Source organism: Polyodon spathula, chromosome 24 (assembly GCF_017654505.1).
Source record: "Polyodon spathula isolate WHYD16114869_AA chromosome 24, ASM1765450v1, whole genome shotgun sequence".
NCBI classification, from domain to species: Eukaryota; Metazoa; Chordata; class Actinopteri; order Acipenseriformes; family Polyodontidae; genus Polyodon; species Polyodon spathula.
In genome coordinates, this window is record NC_054557.1 from 14,004,734 (window position 1) to 14,023,591 (window position 18,858).

General features: G+C 40.2%; 1 protein-coding gene across 1 annotated transcript in view; it reads left to right on the forward strand.

Annotated features, from left to right (window-relative positions):
* The first annotated feature begins 3,840 nt into the window (after positions 1-3,840).
* The window catches only part of LOC121299360 (immunoglobulin superfamily DCC subclass member 3-like), a 61,405-nt gene continuing 46,387 nt past the window's right edge, over positions 3,841-18,858 (forward strand). Inside the window, exons 1-2 of the mRNA XM_041227076.1 lie at positions 3,841-4,091; positions 10,666-10,971. Of these exons, the coding sequence (XP_041083010.1) occupies positions 4,028-4,091; positions 10,666-10,971 (370 nt within the window). The 5' untranslated portion in view covers positions 3,841-4,027. The remainder of the gene's footprint in view (positions 4,092-10,665; positions 10,972-18,858) is intronic.

Sequence of the window (18,858 nt, forward strand, 5' to 3'; positions counted from 1 at the left end):
TGTGGATGATGATGATGATGATGACTGATGGTTCTGCTCTGATGATACAGTGTAGGTGTGGAGATGATGATGATGACTGATGGTTCTGCTCGGATGATACAGTGTAGGTGTGGAGATGATGATGATGATGACTGATGGTTCTGCTCGGATGATACAGTGTAGGTGTGGAGATGATGATGATGATGATGACTGATGGTTCTGCTCGGATGATACAGTGTAGGTGTGGAGATGATGATGATGACTGATGGTTCTGCTCTGATGATACAGTGTAGGTGTGGAGATGATGATGATGATGACTGATGGTTCTGCTCTGATGATACAGTGTAGGTGTGGAGATGATGATGATGATGACTGATGGTTCTGCTCTGATGATACAGTGTAGGTGTGGAGATGATGATGATGATGATGACTGATGGTTCTGCTCTGATGATACAGTGTAGGTGTGGAGATGATGATGATGACTGGATGGTTCTGCTCTGATGATACAGTATAGGTGTGGAGATGATGATGATGATGATGACTGATGGTTCTGCTCTGATGATATAGTGTAGGTGTGTGGAGATGATGATGATGACTGATGGTTCTGCTCAGGTGATACAGTGTAGGTGTGGATGATGATGATGACTGATGGTTCTGCTCTGATGATACAGTGTAGGTGTGGAGATGATGATGATGACTGATGGTTCTGCTCGGATGATACAATGTAGGTGTGGAGATGATGATGATGATGACTGATGGTTCTGCTCGGATGATACAGTGTAGGTGTGGTGATGATGATGATGATGACTGATGGTTTTGCTCTGATGATACAGTGTAGGTGTGGATGATGATGATGACTGATGGTTCTGCTCGGATGATACAGTGTAGGTGTGGAGATGATGATGATGATGACTGATGGTTCTGCTCTGATGATACAGTGTAGGTGTGTGATGATGATGATGATGACTGATGGTTCTGCTCTGATGATACAGTGTAGGTGTGGAGATGATGATGATGACTGATGGTTCTGCTCTGATGATACAGTATAGGTGTGGAGATGATGATGATGATGACTGATGGTTCTGCTCTGATGATACAGTGTAGGTGTGGAGATGATGATGATGACTGATGGTTCTGCTCTGATGATACAGTATAGGTGTGGAGATGATGATGACTGATGGTTCTGCTCTAATGATACAGTGTAGGTGTGGAGATGATGACGATGATGATGATGATGATGATGACTGATGGTTCTGCTCGGATGATACAGTGTAGGTGTGGAGATGATGATGATGATGACTGATGGTTCTGCTCTGATGATACAGTATAGGTGTGGAGATGATGATGATGACTGATGGTTCTGCTCGGATGATACAGTGTAGGTGTGGAGATGATGATGACGACTGATGGTTCTGCTCTGATGATACAGTATAGGTGTGGCTGATGATGATGATGACTGATGGTTCTGCTCGGATGATACAGTCTAGGTGTGGAGATGATGATGATGATGATGACTGATGGTTCTGCTCGGATGATACAGTGTAGGTGTGGAGATGATGATGACGACTGATGGTTCTGCTCGGATGATACTGTCTAGGTGTGGAGATGATGATGACTGATGACTGATGGTTCTGCTCGGATGATACAGAGTAGGCGTTGCCTTTGAGCCATGTTTTGAACATTGATGTAAATCTACTGTTTGCTGTTTCTGGAAGCAGAAATTCTATACGATGAAAACAAGTGATTTAAAATTGGACATCATCACTGCGGGAAGGAAAACCAATGAGGAAATATATGATTTCTAGGCTTCAGTTACTTATTTTATATTGAGGCGGCATAAAAGCATCTGAAGGGCTGTATTTGCAGAATTAATGATTACTTTTAGAGTGAACTTTTGCTAGTTAGTAAGTTGTCATAACAATATAATTAGAGAACATTCAAATAACCGGTAGATGCCAGTTAAAAATGCTCAATAAAACTACAAAGAAGCCTATGGAACTTAATGGGTTAAGTGGCTACTATTATAGGGTGCAGTCAGGTACTGCACAGTGGAGTCTAGTGTGTTTAATAGAAGATTAATGCTTTATGAAATAATAAAAGCAGAGGCAGAGGCCAGTAAGCTTTGACCTCATTTAATAACCATTCAAGCTTATGAAAATTCCTAATTAGTTTAGATTTGAATGTGCTCAATTGGATACTAGTTAATATAGGGATTTTTTTATGTGTATTTATTTTTACCAGGAGTATAATGATCTTTACATTTTATTCTAACAGATTGTCTCAGTCTAATTGCTCTATATAGTATGTTTTGATATGTTGTACCTGTAGCTAATTATATGAAGGCGGGAGCCTAATAACCAGCAGTTCCGTTATTCCACATTTTCACATTGTTTTGTTTAGAAGGGATCTACATCTTGACTTCTTCACAGAGGCACTGATGCGCCGCTGACCTTGTTCTTAATTATATCAATTAATTACACACTTGTATTGTCTTTTTGGCTGCTCGTTAGCTCGGGGGCACTTATGAGTTCATTTGCATTTCTGCGTGCAGCGTAAACCTGGGTACACCCAATCAAATGGGCAGTAAAAGAAGATAACGAGGTGTGCATTTCATCTCCTTAGTTCATAGACATTGTGATAACATACACGGGTTTTTAAATATACTTATTAGCCAATATATGGGCAACCAACTAAAACAAAAAAAAAAACGTTAAAGAAAGTTTAATACTAAATCATTTATATACTCCGTTTTTTTCTTTCATAATAATAATAATAATAATAATAATAATAATAATAATAATAATAATAATAATAATATCAGTATTATTCGGTACACTAGTTGTTTTACTTTAGCAATGTAGAATTTCAAAGAACAGCCGCGCCGATAAAACAAGCCTTTCCTAACCGTCGGAAGGTCTGGATATGTAAACCAGGGAGATGTTATACAAACTCAAGTTGACGCTGCTGCAGCAGTGTCTGTATGATCAGGTACTTTGAGTGGCCGCTGCGATTGACCCGGTAGGTGGTGCTCTTCAGTTGCCTGGTTTGGTGGCAGCGTCTCCCCCCCCATTTACTGCTAAAATAAGATGCCGACTAGGTGGGATTAACCTATGCGTTGCACTTTTGAACTGGACTGGACACGTTATTTACTGCAATTTATATGTAAAACCTCCTAGTAACTAATGTGTTGCAGAGACGTCAATCACATGCCCTTATCGGGCACACATCAACTACATTATTCGATCCTGGGATGTCAAAGTAGTGTTTTTAATTAGACCTGTAAAGTTGACCAACAACCCTATCTTGCCGGAGGCCAACAGGAAAATGAAGACTCAAGTACGGGGTAGTGCCTGCTCCCCATCCCTAATATCGAGAGCGCCAGATGGGTATAATAATTACACCATTTATTACCACTAGCAACTCATTTTTTCTGTAGGCTACCCTAGGGTGGTGTATTTATCTTGAACATATTCCTAAAACAATATTTCCAAATGCAGATGTTTTATTTAAAATAATGCTTTTAAATGCCATTTGCCTATTCCCGGTATATTATCACGCAATGCAAAATGTACACCGTTCTTCTCATCTCAGCTGTAGTAGGTTTCTGAACCAAGATTATACAGATACATCGTGCTCCGGTGATACGAGTTTAGACTATGTCACTGTCCTGCACGGTTCAGCTACAATACGGCGGCTGTGGCAGATATGTAACATTTTTCTTTACGCTGGTGGTCAGTTCTTTTGTTCCCCAGACGGGGCCGAGAGAGAGGGAGAGGAGGAGGAGGAGGAGGGGAGAGAGCGAGGGAGCTGTCTGCTTAGTTGATTGCAGTGTGAAAGAGCAACAATGTTAATGTGTGTTTGCTACAGAGAGAGAGAGAGAGAGAGAGAGAGAAATGCTGATAGATGTGCAAAATGGCGCAAGCTCACTCGACCCCTTTGAGCCACAAATTCTTCTAACTGTGGACATAAGGGTTTAGCGGTTGGTTTCTTTCGCTTTGACCTGGTTTCTTTTTTTTGTATCCTAATATTTTAATTTCAAGGTGCTTCAATGGTTTCCAAACGCTGCTACCTGTCCTGTGGCGCACTTGGATTACTTCTGACCGCTTTAGTGGGTGAGTACTGCAGACTTCTTGGTAGTAAAACCGGGCAGACCTTGGAAGTATGCCGGGCTCAGTCATGGTTAACGTGCTACGTTTCTAGTAAAGAAGACCAACATAGTAAAGTGAAAGTGATTATTAATTACAAACTTCAAACGTTTGTGGAGGTTTCTGAATCAGCGCATCCCCGTTTTAAACGGGGGTCGGTTTTTTGTAAGCTTTATACGTACATTTAAGATTTCAAAACGTGAAATGACTGTTTCGTTCTCAGTCGTGGTGTATCCAGTGGGTTTGCTGTGGATTCTCTTCCTGCTACAGTGGTTTGGCTCAGTACTGTGTAGCCATGTGTCAGTGGTTGTTTTATGTATTTATTTGTTTATTTATTAATACGAGACGCTTTGCTAAAGCACATGGTTCTTTCGCTGCGCTTTCCAAAAAGCAACAGTGCTGGGGGTTGTAAACTGAGTCAGTAGGAATTTCACTGTGCGTAAGGACGCTGGGTTGCATTAATACCTTTAACGCCGGGTTATTAAGCTTTGCCAGTTGTACAAATATTTACATAATCACTTATTAGATGAGGTACTAATAAGTGGACACCATTATCCAATGCTTTATTGAAGCCTTTCTCGCTGTTTGGGTAGTCACTTCTTACTGGCTGTCAAAAACAGATGATGAAATTTATATTTTTTGTAACATTCTAAACTTTGCAGTCATGCATTTTGTGGGGGGGCGGAGGACTACTGTAAATGCGACGGTTTAAAGTAATTTAAACACAATTTGTGTGCGTGTGTGTGTTTACTGCAAATGATATAGACTGGGAGATTCTTGTTCTCCTCTCTCTCCACGAGTCCTTTGTTGGGATGCGCTGTTTATACTTCGCGTAACCGTGTCATTCAAATTCAGTGGACGTGTCTTATTTCTTAAAAAAAAAAAAAAAAAAAAAAAAAAAACCGTAAACCTGTATTTGTTTCTTTTAATTTGGAAATGTGTATTTGCTATTGCTTTAATAAACAAGTGAACATATAACGTTAACCCTGAACTTTATAATATACCAGTTAAGAAAACCTGTCATTTGGATGAATATGACTACATACATATATAGGCAAATATAGGGGAGTTTATGATCGTGTACAACTTGCATAGGCACTACTTGTTACTATATTTTCTTTTTAGATTTGGTAGGACTAACTCGTTTTATAAGGGAACGTTGTGCAAACCAGCTGTCTCACGTTGAAGGAAAAGCCTTTGCAGTAAAGCAAGGTCTGCTTATTAAAAAAAAAAAAAAAAAAAAAACATCAAGGGTTGACTTGGTGCTGAACAGCTGAACAAGATCGTAGCTGTGTACCTGTTTATTGCTCGAAAAAGGAGCAACAATAAATCTAGTGGGCTCCCATAGCGCTAGTGCTAGGTGTTTACTTACCTGTGCTTTAACCATGCTTTCACTCCGCTTTTTAACACAGGTCTGTTTATTCATTTTGAGGTTTTGCTTTCTTATTACCGCACTACTCTGCCGTAGAAAATCTCCAAAGGCTACCGCTGTTACATGCCAGACAATTATACAACTCCACACCTCAATAAAAACAGGTTTAACGGGATTAACAGTGCACTGGTGTAAAATATTTAATTTTGATACGTAGCCAATACTATATTAGATGCACGTGAGTGGGGTGTGATAGAAGGGGCGGTATTAGGCTGCTATTATTATTATTATTATTATTATTATTATTATTATTATTATTATTATTAATCGGGATTGCATTACAACGTCGTTGATCTCGTGTAAGTCAAATACAAATCAATGAAAAGCCAATTCTCGATTTATTAAATGTTCTAAAACAAAACAAGGGAGTAGACCTGGAATCTTTTTTTTTTTTAATGTTTATAAAGAAAGATACTGTATTGTTTAATACTGGATGCCACACGAATGCGCCAGCAGTTAACCGTTCCGTTTAGCTGTGTTTCATGCAGAACAGTGCGCTTCTTCTCATCTTCTGGAATTATATATATATATAGAAGTGTTTATATATATATATATATATATATATATATATATATATATATATAAATATATATGATATACTGCTTGACGCCGTGCTGTGCGTTCACACTAGCAGCTGCATGTGGCTGTGTTGTTGTTGTTGTTGCTGTGGGGGTGAATTGTGAGACAGTGTCAAGTCCTTAACTCCGGGGGAACCAACTGAATCCACTGTCGAAGATTTTACAACTTTGATTCATTTTGTGATCCAGTCCGTTATCTGTTTATTTTGTGAGTAATCAAAAGCAGTTATGCACGCTTTTTTATTTATTTATTTAAAAGCAGTTATGCACGCTTTTTTATTTATTTATTTATTTATTATTTGTTACACCAAAATACATAGACTAATTTATAATGTATTTTGTAGAAGTGCATGTGTGTGTGTATTTGCCTTCAAATGATGCTCAATACTACAGTACTAATCTATACAGTGCATTATATGCGCTATTAACAAAGGGATCAGCCGATTTGCTGGAGTGATGCTATACCGAGATTAAAAAGCTAAGGCAATTCCTCGACTTTTTTTTTTTTTTTTTTTTTTTTCCTGGGCTGCTTTGTTCTGGATGATTGACAGCCATTTTCTATCAAGGGAAAGCCCAGCTTTTCAAGGAAAGACACAGGATATGAGATTCCCGTGTTTTGTTCTGTGCGACGCTCACAATAGTAAGGATTGTGATCTGATATACATTACATTCCCCTACCACATACTTACTCAATTTATCTTAGATACAGATATTACAAGTTGATTATTGTGTGTGTGTGTGTTTTAATGTAGATTTATACATTCTAGATATTCAGTGTGTTTTCTTTAAACACACTGGGTAAAAATTTAAAGTTTCAGTTTATACCGCAGTCTGTAATAATTTGAAGATCTCATGTACGTTTCACTTTGACAGTCTGAACTTGTGTTCACATGTTTGGAAAAGGGTAAACCATAGGATTCAAGTTAAGTTGTTAGTGTTTTTTTTTTCCTCTAGAATATAATAGGCTAGTCGGACAGTAAGCTGCTCTTCAGCTGTCACTGTTGATTGATCCTAGGCATCCCAATGGCTTGTTAGGACAACATACGCCCCCACACTGCGTGACTAACAAGAGGCCCTTCATGGCCAGTCTTTCAAGCTCTTCTGAACCACTTGAAAGTTCAAGTTGTTTAAATCTACAGCTATGGCCAAAAGTTTTGGTTCACCTAGAATTTCAGGATTGAGATATTATTAAAAAAAAAAAAATCTATGAACATAATTTGGTTTTTTTTTTTAACATCATGTAATCAAATAAACTACAAAATGATATTGCTAACGTCTACCAGAAACCATAATAGTAGTATTTCATGTTAGATTTCGAAATGTCAGATTTTTCTTTCAATTGCCAGTTTTTTGTTAAATAAAATTAAAATGTGGTGTGTAATTCAATATGTTAAGGCAACATTATTCTGCAGGTTTCATTCAACTTTGATGCAAAATTTGTTAATTCTGTATAGAGGGTGATGCAAAACTTTTGTCCATAGCTGTGAACCTGAAGTGTAAACGAGGTCAAGCTTGAGCTTGAATTATTTGGACCAGGAATTGGGCTTGAAAGACTGAGCCCTGGTGAATTATCAGTCATCATCACTGATGCCACAATCATTACATGTCCACTTGTATAACCATCAGAGGGGAGGGTATCCTAACCTTGTGTCTGGATCAGCTGTTTATTTAATACAGCCTGCCTGCAAAGCCCAGGGCATCTCCTTGCTGTGTTGACATCCTTGCATAACCCCTGCAAAGAATCACATTCTTGATGCTTATTTCTACAATGCAAATTCCTATATTTCCTTTCACTCCTGTACCCCCCCCCCCCCCCCCCCGTAATGAAGTTGCAGATGAAGCCCTAGGTGGTTCATGCGTTCTTCACCAAGGATTGGTGCTCGCAGTGGTGGTTCTCTTCCTAAAAGTCCGTCATATGCTTAATACACATTTTCGTTGTGTATATTAAGTGCAGCTTTACAAATGGCATTCTATGGGTTAGTGGATGAGTTCTTGAAGAAGCGCTGCCATTTGCATGTTTAAGTGGAGTGTGTTTAAGTTTGACAGCGGGTAAATGCTACAGTAAGTCCCAGTGCTTTATTTTAAATATTAAACCACTTGATGCATGAGATTTCCCCAGTTTTGTGTTTTTTTTAAATGAATTACATGAAGTAGAGTGGCTTCGGATGGCATGTGGTGGGAGTCGGCATTGTGCTGAGACACTGTGATTGCTCTTCTATCAATGTCAAGCCAAGCCAAGCTGGTGCTCGGGCTGAAGTTATGGAAAACCTGAGTGTGCTTCAGGAGTTGGCAACCATTCCACTTTTAAAGTGAGCTTGGAGATAAAGTGGCTTGTATGTTTGTCGTTCCCCCCCCCCTTATAGAAAAAGTGTTGAATGGTCCTGCTTGGGGAGGGTTAATCCTCTGCATACAGTATTACTGCTGGGGATCTTTACTCTGCATCCATTAATCTGCTGAGTCTGGTAGATGGACTTTACTGAGACTGCAGAGAAGCATGGTGGCTTCCTCCCAAAGTACAACACAAGACTCCGAAATCACTGGGGACAGAATCCAGACTCTGGGCAGACTGCGGTATCTGTACTGCATGCTTTAATCAGAGAGACACTACCGTATGCATGAACTCTGTTTAAAATGTTACAAGATTGTCTAACGTTAGGACGGCTCCTTGTGTATATTTCTCAGTGTCTCACTTTGAAAAGCCTTATAGTATGTGCTGTACTTCTAACTTATTTAAATGCCAGTGTCGAAAAAAATCCCTTGTGTATACATACGCCTGTATCCAGCTAGCATTAACAGACCATACCTCATCTAATAAGAGCACGCAGATAGGCTGTGAAAACTGGGTTATGTTATTCACAGTATACATAGGTAATTCCTCTCCTTCATTACTTCCATCAACTGATCAGTAAATGCAGAAGGTTATCTTCTATATGATATTTATGTCTAAGTGGGTTTTAGACACCATAATAAATTAGATGCACAGTAAGCCAGTTGGTGGAAAGCATGCTGTCACTCTACTGTGTGTTAATTTACATCTCCTGTCTAAACGGCTCGTACTAACAAGTGGAGTGGAACTGAGAATTAATGCTGACCGCAAATGATAGAACTGTGCGTTTCACGGTGTTTGAAAGAAACGTATGTCTGGGAGGGGAAGACAAGAGCACAAAGGTATCAAAGTCTTGTGTTACAAGAACCCTGCAAAATGTCATCTTGTGATGCACATTTTGTCAAGTCATTATTGGTGAAGGGTCCAAAATGCAATATGTTTGGCTTCCCTGAGCTAAGCAGAGCTTAACGATGATGTTAATAACCTCCTGCTGTTGAAGGTAGCTGGAGCATGTTTAGGGACACGGCAAGAAAGCTTTCTGCTCGTGTGCCTGCAGCTTCCATTCTAATACTAGCGAACGAGATCCGGTCTGCAATGAAATATCCATTTCTAAAATTGAACGTGAACGCAGGACACTGCAGCTCAGCACAGCTACTTGTATTGCCTGGAGGATGTGCTTTATCATTACTGCAAAAGCAACAATAAGCAGTTTGCACAACTCGCTGTGATTCCCATTACAGTGGAGGTAAAACACGAACTCGTGAATGTGTGATTTGACCTAGACAGCTTACTTATGGTAGATAATACTGTTTTAAGTAATTTAAGTTCGACTTGGAGGGGGATGATGGAATTTACTAGCCAGGGGCAAAAATGGATTCAAGGCTCAGGTCCTGATGATGTGATTTTACTGTGACTACTGGTGTACTGCAGATCACTCGGAGAGAACTGTGTGGAACCCCCCCATAGAGACTGATATTAAACATTCTTCTGTCAGTTTGAGTTTAGCTTGCTGCATTTAAATACTGTACAGCTGTACTTAGTAACATACACTGAAGCTGAAGGTCACCCTGTTTTAAACAGATTTCTTTTTTGTATGAGGAAAGGGAAAGGGCGGTGTCTAGTGAAAATTTAAAAGGGCTGAGTGCACTCCTGTTAAGTACAGGGTTACCATGACAACCAGGCATCATTTTTTTTTTGTCAAAGATTTTTCGTGTCCTAATCGTAAAACTTTGAATAGGAATATTTTTTTATTTATTTTTTTCCCCGAATGGGATAAAGGAAATATTTCCATAGTAAACTATAAAACAAAGATGTTCTGTGTTATATTAATGCATGTTCATGTAATATAATGCCAAACACAGAAATGTTCCAGCAGTATAGGAATGCAGATAGTCAGTTAACCAGTAATACTGAAATCGAAGAGTTGTTTACAAGGGAATAAGTGAACTGTATGCGATTAGGCCTCAAGCAAGGTAATGTGAGGTAACAAAGTGGGTGAGGCAACATTCGAACTGAGCATTTCAAATGAATAAACAGGAGTACTCCGGGGCACTCATTCATTTTCTTGGTTCAATAAAAAGATACCTTTCGTTCTTGATTTCTGTAGGGGCCAACGTTACCCTGTATTAAAGTGTTTAGTTTACATTCTAGCACGGTAAATGTCCACGTTTTATTTATTTGTTTGTTTTATTCTATTTTTTGCAGAGCTCGGTCACTGCACAGAGCTCGCTTTTACAGTGGAACCCAGTGACATCATTGCTGTCCAGGAGCAGCCTTTAATGCTACACTGCCAAGTAGATGGCATCCAGCCAATCACAACGTCGTGGAGGAGAAATGGTGTGCTCTTATTGGACGGTGAGAACAATGGCATGTTTGTCAATGGATCGCTGGTGATCACCAGGTTCCAGAAGACGAAGGCCGACGGGTCCTCGGATGAAGGGGACTATGACTGCGTCGCCCAGAACCACTTTGGGCTGGTGGTCAGCCGGAAAGCAAAAGTGCAGGCTGCAAGTAAGTCAAACCTTTCATGGAAAAAGCTTCTGTATCCACAGTGTTTTATACAAAGTGAAGCACACACCTTACTATAATAAAGCAGTGGCTGACCAAAATCCCTAATCAATATCAGTATATATTGAAAACTGAACTGGTGTTAAATCCTAGGCTCATTTAGGTGTGACAAGTTATAATCCACATGAATAATTGACAGACACGTGTCTTTCTGCATGACTCTGCTTATTGCTACAGTGTATGTACAGGTAGGCACAATAATATTGTGGCAGCAATAGCCTTGCCATTTCATAGCAATGGTAACCCAGTCATGCATACCTCACCCAATTGTTAATATTCGTGCGAAATGGGACTGTTTGCACAAACCAGAACAAATGATCTATATTCTTTAAGAATAAGACACGCGATGTGTCAAAACGCATTGTCCTGACTCCATAAAAACCATGAAGTGAGGTGTATATGGTTGGTTTACCAGTTCTAAAAACTATTGAATGACTTTGTGAGACATTCTTTAATATACAAAGTGTCTTATATTGGTTTATATATATATATATATATATATATATATATATGTGTGTGTGTGTGTGTGTGTGTGTGTGTGTGTGTGTGTGTGTGTGTGTGTGTGTGTGTGTGTGTGTGTGTGTGTGTGTGTGTGTGTGTGTGTGTGTGTGTGTGTGTGTGTGATTTGCTTTCATAGCTCTAGTATTGTGCCTTCAAGGGCTATGGTAATAAGAGGTGGCAGATTGCCTTTTGTGGAGGCAAAAATGAATGTCAGAGTAGAAATGTCGAGCTGTATTGTAATATAAGTGACACTGGCTGCTGAATGTATAAGCCCATTTGTGACTGTAATCTATTTCTTTCTGAATGTCAGGTTTTTACTATGTGAAATTCACATGGCTGCACACAGTGCTGTACAACAAACCTGGTACTTGATCTTGCTAGCTCTGGCTTTTGGGGTATTCCTACAGATTCTATAAAAAATAAACACCATTTCACAATCCTTTATTTTAAGGAAACTGCAGGATTACAGTGTGCGGCGTGAACAGTAAAACGACAAGGTTTGTTCTAGGAATGCATTATCATAAACATATTTTAATAAAAATTCAGTTTGCATGTACTTCGATTCTAATGAACCTCAGACTTCGTTCTCATTGCCTCTTCAGGATGTGTTTGATTTATACCTCTCTCTGTTCAGGAGCCTCTGTGATTATTTAGTCAGATCATAGCAGTATGAAGTCCTGGATGATTGAACAAAAATTCACAGAACAATATATCCTCTCTGATATCTTTTGAGGGAGTTGACAATATTAAGGTCAGAAACAACTGCACTGCCTAAGCCCTGGAACAATCATTGGTTTCAATTTTAAGACCCATTGTCTTAATCTAAGCACACATGTCTTTTATTTATTGTATGGGTGACAGCACAAGGGCACCTCAGAACAACACGATTTCTCTTAGTCGCCACTCCCAAGGAAAACAATGCGCACACGGGGATCTAGATATACAGACAAACACACAGTCAAGTAGTTGAACAGAAACTCTGGTATTACCATGTGATGGTTGATGTACACAGATAGCTAAAGCAAAATACTTTATTTAAATCTTCAGCTAAAAAATGTCATTGCATTACCCCGCCATACAGCATAGATTTGTACAAGCAACAGAAATTTCTCCTCCATCATTTCTTATCATTTTTTTTGAACGAATGAATCCTGTAATTGCATAGAATGTTTCTCAAGAGGCTTACAGTTTTGTACCTTGAAATCTTTTCTTGTCTGATGACTTGTTGATAAACACAGTGGGAGAGTTGTCTTTTGAACCTTATCTTGGATGGTTGATCTGTCTCTTTGTCCTGGAGTTTCAGCCATTGAAATGCTGTTTATTTTGCATTCAATTTAATGTTTTGTAGATGTATAAAGGAGTTTTTTTCATGTCTGTGTACATTTTCTTTAAAGGGGAAATACTGTTTTGCTTTGTGTACACTAGCACACACGTGAGACTTGAAATGAAAGGGTAGGCTTAAGATTGATGTGCATTCTTCTGCACTTGATAAAGTGTAGCTTGTTCAGACTTAGCTAAAGCAGTGTTTTGGTAAGGTGGCTCCCTATGTTTCTACCTTGAGGAACATCAATGTCACCCTTTACTGTTTTATTATTACCGTGAAGTCCCAATCTAACTTTGGCCGTAATCATTTTTAATGATGATGAAAGCTTCTGTATGTCACGTAGTGCAGAATCGAGAGCGGCTCAGATGACTGTTGGGGATGCAAAGGTCAGAGGCATGGCTGAATGGGCACGGAGCTTTGTTGTCGGGATTAATGAAAACAAACTCGGCAGCACCACACTTTAAACTTTGAGTACGTCGGTGAAGGGTGTTACTATAGATCAGGGCTTGGGAAATGTAAGCTTGAGCAGTTTCATTGAAAAAGAACCAAGGTAAACCTTTAGCGTTGTTGAATGTTCAGTAATTGTGACTGAAGTCCCCGTCGAACATGGTTTTTAATGGCACTTCAGTTGATCCAAATTGACATTCATTTGCAGATTCAGCTCTTGTGTTTTCTGGGAATAGAATGTTCCTGTATTTGGTCATGAGTTTGATGACCGTGGCTTGTTCCTATTGGTTTATAAACCCCTAAGGACTCCTGAGAGGTCATATTGTGATCCTTCTTGACCTTGGGCTGTGCTTTCATAATGAACCTGTCCTTCTTAATCATGTAACATTGCCTGCACTGTATTGCTTTCCAGGTCTAAAAATAGATACTCCATTATTTAAAGCTAATATCTATTGAATTTTTTCTTTACAGTTAGTGTATAACAAATTTCACAGAAATTGGGAAATTAGAGAGAACCGTGAAAAAACAATAGTCTTGAACATTGCCCCTGGAGGAATGAAGTCTGAACTCTTCTACTTGAACGAGTGCATTCCACCTGTAATGAATGATAAAGACAGCATGTGACATGTGGGTTTAAAGAGGCTTTGAGATCTGGGTGTACGAACTCCAAACAGGGCTAATCGCACTCTTTTAATAGAGGGCAGTGAATAATAGAGCTGACAAAGCCAGGATATTGTTTTCCCCTCCTGATGACTATCTAATGTGTTATCTGAGATGAGATCAATCTTGAGGGGAACTCTTTAGTCTTGGGGGCGTGGTGTTGCAACATGCCTTTCACCATTTGGAGGTGTGGGTTCCTATCCGACCCTCTTGTGAAATGAGTTTCATTGTCTCGGTGGACATTCTCAAGCAGCCATCTAGTAATATTGAAACCTTTCTTCAATAGAAAGTATTTGAGTGACAATGCATGTATGCAACAGATATTCAAAACATGTGCTGTATACATGCTCTTGTTCTCATGTTTTGCAGCGCTTGACCGAAATGAAAGCGTATTACAGTATGCTAAAACAAAATCCGATTGGGCAATTTGTTTTCTTAGCAACAGGAGAATTGTTTGTTTGTCCATTTGTTCATGTTCACCTGGTTTCTTCTGACAGGTAGGTAAGAGAGTTGTGAGCTGCCACTCCTCCTTTGGAAATCCGTATAGGAAGAAGCAACATCTTGTTGTTGTTCAGAAGCATAAACAGTGTAGATGTGACTGACTCGGTGATTGAGTTGTGTAGGAAAGGGTTCGAGTTCCGGGCTGCTGTGCAGGTTATTGTAAAAAGCTAATTAACCAATATGTCAGTCATCACCTCCCCCAGCCCCCCACCACACACGCAGTTTTTTCAGAAATTTGAAAAAGATAAGTGCTAACAAGACCGAGCTGTCGAACAAACGCAAATCTTTATTCAGCTTTTATGATGGGAGATGATACAGAATGGATAGAAACCCTAAGAGAGCACCAGCACAGGATCTTTGTTGAAGCTGTAACCGCTCAGTAACTGTACCAAGTCCTTTCCTTTCCCCTGCTGGCCGCCACTGCTGAACACACACAATGTACTGTAACAAACCAAGCCACAGTGGTTTAGCACAAAGACATGTAGATCTGGGGGTTTATTCAGCAGCCATACTGAATGGCTCTTAATTGTTGCGGTTTATGAGGAGAGAGTGGTTGTCAGTGTGGTGACCCCAGTACACAGAGCTGCTGCCCCGTTAACTGAATGTAATCCCTTGTCAGTGGTCCCGCGCAATTCACACTCCTCCTCCTCCTCCTCCACACTGCCAAGGTGCTGGTAAGAGTCTGCTAACATGCGCACTGCCTGTCGAGGGAGAGCCACAAGAAATCAAATAAACCCTAAGTTGTCACAATGTCTTTTTCAACGGATTCAAAGACAGATGTGTGTTCACTTGACTCGGTTTCTTACAATTTTGCCTAACATGTACATTACACAGTGAAATGGGGTTGGAAACTTATGGCAAATGCACAGTTTATACAGATGCACACACTCAATCAAGCTCGCGAGAGGATTTTAGGGTGGTACATGGTAAAACCTGTAAATATCTTAAATGGTACCCATGCGCTATCACTGTTTGTGTACAGTGTTCCTCACACTTTTATCAGCTTTACTTAAAGGGCTACTGTTAAGTGAAGGGCCACTTAATTGTTTCTGAAGTGAACTTTAGTTGGGGTGCAGTTTCTGAAGACCGTCTTTTTGTTCCACAGGATTTACTAGTATTAGTTCTCATGCTCAATTAGTAATTTGGGTAATGGCAGTCCATGGCAGTAGTGCGGCGACAGATGCACTGTGGCAGGGCAGTAGGGGGTGATTGGCGTGATTAGCCCTGTGTCTTTATGGCTCCCCCAGTAGGGTATTAAAGAAATCCCTGGTCATAAATTGCTGTCTTATTAGCTGTGTTCTACTCCCCAGCTCACAGCTAGGGGGTTCATGAAGCCGGAGCCCCGTTGCCTCCTTCAATCGCAGCCCATTCCAGATAACACTCTATTTCTCTAAATGCTATCTCTTTTAAAGGCTTTTTTTCATTTAGTGTTCCTCATTAGGTTTGGCTCAGCGTGTCTCCAGGATGCTTTTTATCATTTCAATGACCTTACGGGAGGTTTACAGTGGACCAAGCCGCCTATTACAGATTTTCAATGCATTGTTCTCAGGGAGGTCTGTCACCAAGCAACTGATTATAAAGGCCCTGCAAAATGTTATTATGATCAAGAGAAGGACAATCCTTTGTTTTCTCTCTCCTTTTTTTAACCATTAATTGGAAAGAGTTTGAGCTTTGTGAGTTATAATTTACTTTCTTAGGTTCCATTTGGTGCTGAACACTTTGAAGGTTTTGGTGACCTGCTGGCTGACTAGTATGTATTTGGAAAGCATGAATGAAGCATTGATTTTTGTTTGATGTATGATACTAATAGTAATCCTGTGTTTGACCCCAAGGTTAATAAAAAAAAAAAATGGCGGTATGGAGAGAAGAAAGATTAGGGATAAATAAATTGTGATCCTGGAGGCATTTGTGGTTTTGGCTAACCGCAGCTGCCTTCATTTGTCTCGCACTCTTTTGTTGTACAATAATAAAAAAATATATAAAACGTACATGTTAGGTTACAAACGCTTCAGGTTCTGTAGAAACTGGAACAGTACAGTAACAACACGGGACCTCCACAATAGGCCAGCACATGTCAACACATGTTTCATTAACCGATTTGTATGTGCCTGTGTGTGTTTGTAAAAACGTATCCTGGAGTGTAGTGCGCCCACCTTTTGTAGCCGTGATGACAAAGAAGAGGTCATGTTGACATATAACCATCAAAGAGTTGCTGGCTGCTGGGGATGGGGGAGAATGGGAGAGAGGGTGGAAATTCCTTTTCTCCGGGTTGAAGAGCTCGGCACAGCAGGCTGCCCTCCTCTGGCTGGGAACAGAGAAAGCCCAGATCACATGCCTGCCAAAGGGCCGCCACCTCTCCAGCGTTCCTTGATTAATGGCGCTTCTTTGTCAGTCTTAAGAGGCCACCCTCATTACGCATCTTTGATGTTGCGTTTTGCACTTACCTCCGTCACCGAGCTCAATGACTCATTTTTCACAGGTCAGGGGAGAACGACAGTAGATCAGAATACATTTTGGAGGAAACAAATGAAATTGGGCTGCAACTAAGAGCGCTAATTAAGAGCCGGATAGTCTTTGCTCCTACCACTGGAGTACAAAAAAAGGAGGGGCCTATAACATTGATTTGGGGTGGGATGGGGCGGGAGTATGGAAAGCCAAAAAGCCACCCCCCCCCCCTCAATTGCATTCATGTGTTGAGAGGTTTTCATTTGCATGTGCTACAGATTCATCTCACTGCTACCATATTAACCTGAGGTATTCTATCAAAGTGCCATTCTTAAGGGCTTATCTCCCAGAAGCTGCACGGGGGAATGTGTGTGGCAGCAAGTAATTGAGATCTGGTATATTAACTGCCAGCTTTAACACAGTGCATGTTTTTTCACAATGGCTGCTTTGTGCACCCCTTCTTGCTGGTATATTACGAAACAGAACCAATCATGCAATACACTCATTAAGAGGGGCTTACCCTCTGCTGCAAGCGCGGACGCAGCTACAGCAATCTGCACTCCTTTTTTTATTTATTTTAGCCAGGACTGTAAGGAATGCTCCCAAACATTACTCAAACTATCACCATCCACCCTTTAGCACTTGCTAAGTCAATGCTATCTTTTAGTCTGGGGAATGTTGGGTGTTGGTTTTGCAGCAAAATGTGCTCTTACAGACGTTTGCGTCTCTGGGCTGGAGAATGGGCTAATTGTTTGGCAAAATGTCTTCCTGGCCCCTGTGTATACATGCAAGAGGGTGAGTACAGAGAACACAAAGGCCGGGTAATTGCATTCCTCTTAGGGAGCTCTGTGGCAGCAGCCCTGGACATTTAACACTTGGCAGGGCTTCAACATTTTTGCAAACCAGAGAAAAGTAGGTATCACAATTACCAATGGATTAGTCCAAGCAGATGCAAGTGGTGGAATCAACAAGTCAGCCACTCTAAAAGTCCAAACCAATTCCCAAGCTGTGTAGGCGATCAGAGGAAATGAACACTCGACCACTGCCAGTTAATCTGACAAAGAGAGGCTTCTTTAGGTGTAACATGAGCTCTTAAAGCCTGTCATTTTGATGGAGCATCAGAGCTTAGGAAATGATGTGCAAGGGCAGGTATCTATCAGTCTGAAGCATTTCTATTGCCAATGTACTATTGGAATCTGTTATCTGGCTCAAATCTCCTGTCTGGGTTTCAGCCTGTTAGATTACAGGGATTGAAAGGCCAATTCCACTTTATATTTAAAGGCTTTTATTCACATGGCCGTGATGGACCTGAAATCAATGTTTCTGTTTTGAAATGCGTGTCTCGTGTGATTATCCTCTGCTGCCATCGACGGAAGGTCTCCACTAAAGGAGTGGGCAGTTATTTTTGGATTGAAAAAGATATATAAAGTAATATAAAGTTAAGAAAGATTATACCATACCATTTTTTGTTCAAGCAATATGCTTCAGTCCCACCAAGATTCCATGAAAGAAATTGACAAAGATGCATAGTGTCAAAACTAATTGTATTTCTTCTTTGTTTTTGTATTTTTTAATGTCTTTCCTTCGATAAGGTAGTCCATCTACATAACTTTGTGCCACCTGTAATGGAGCCCATTGATTTCCCATTGAAACGGCTTGAGCTTCTCTCTCAGTCCATGAGGCTGCAGGGTGAGCGTTGGATTGGTGGGCCAGCTAGGCCCACGATGTGCTCGGAGACCCTGAGCAGGTGCTGTACACATATTGTGTTTGTTCCTCTTTGTGCCTCTGTAACTGTATACCATGCAAGAGAAGCTTCCACCCCTAAGGTTCTGTGAATAAAGAACAATTGGAGGATAACTTTGCTTTGTAATCCAAAGGAATCTTTTATTGCTCGGCTCTTTCATCAGTCACGTTCATTCAAACTGTTCTTTGATTGTAATTGCATTGAACAG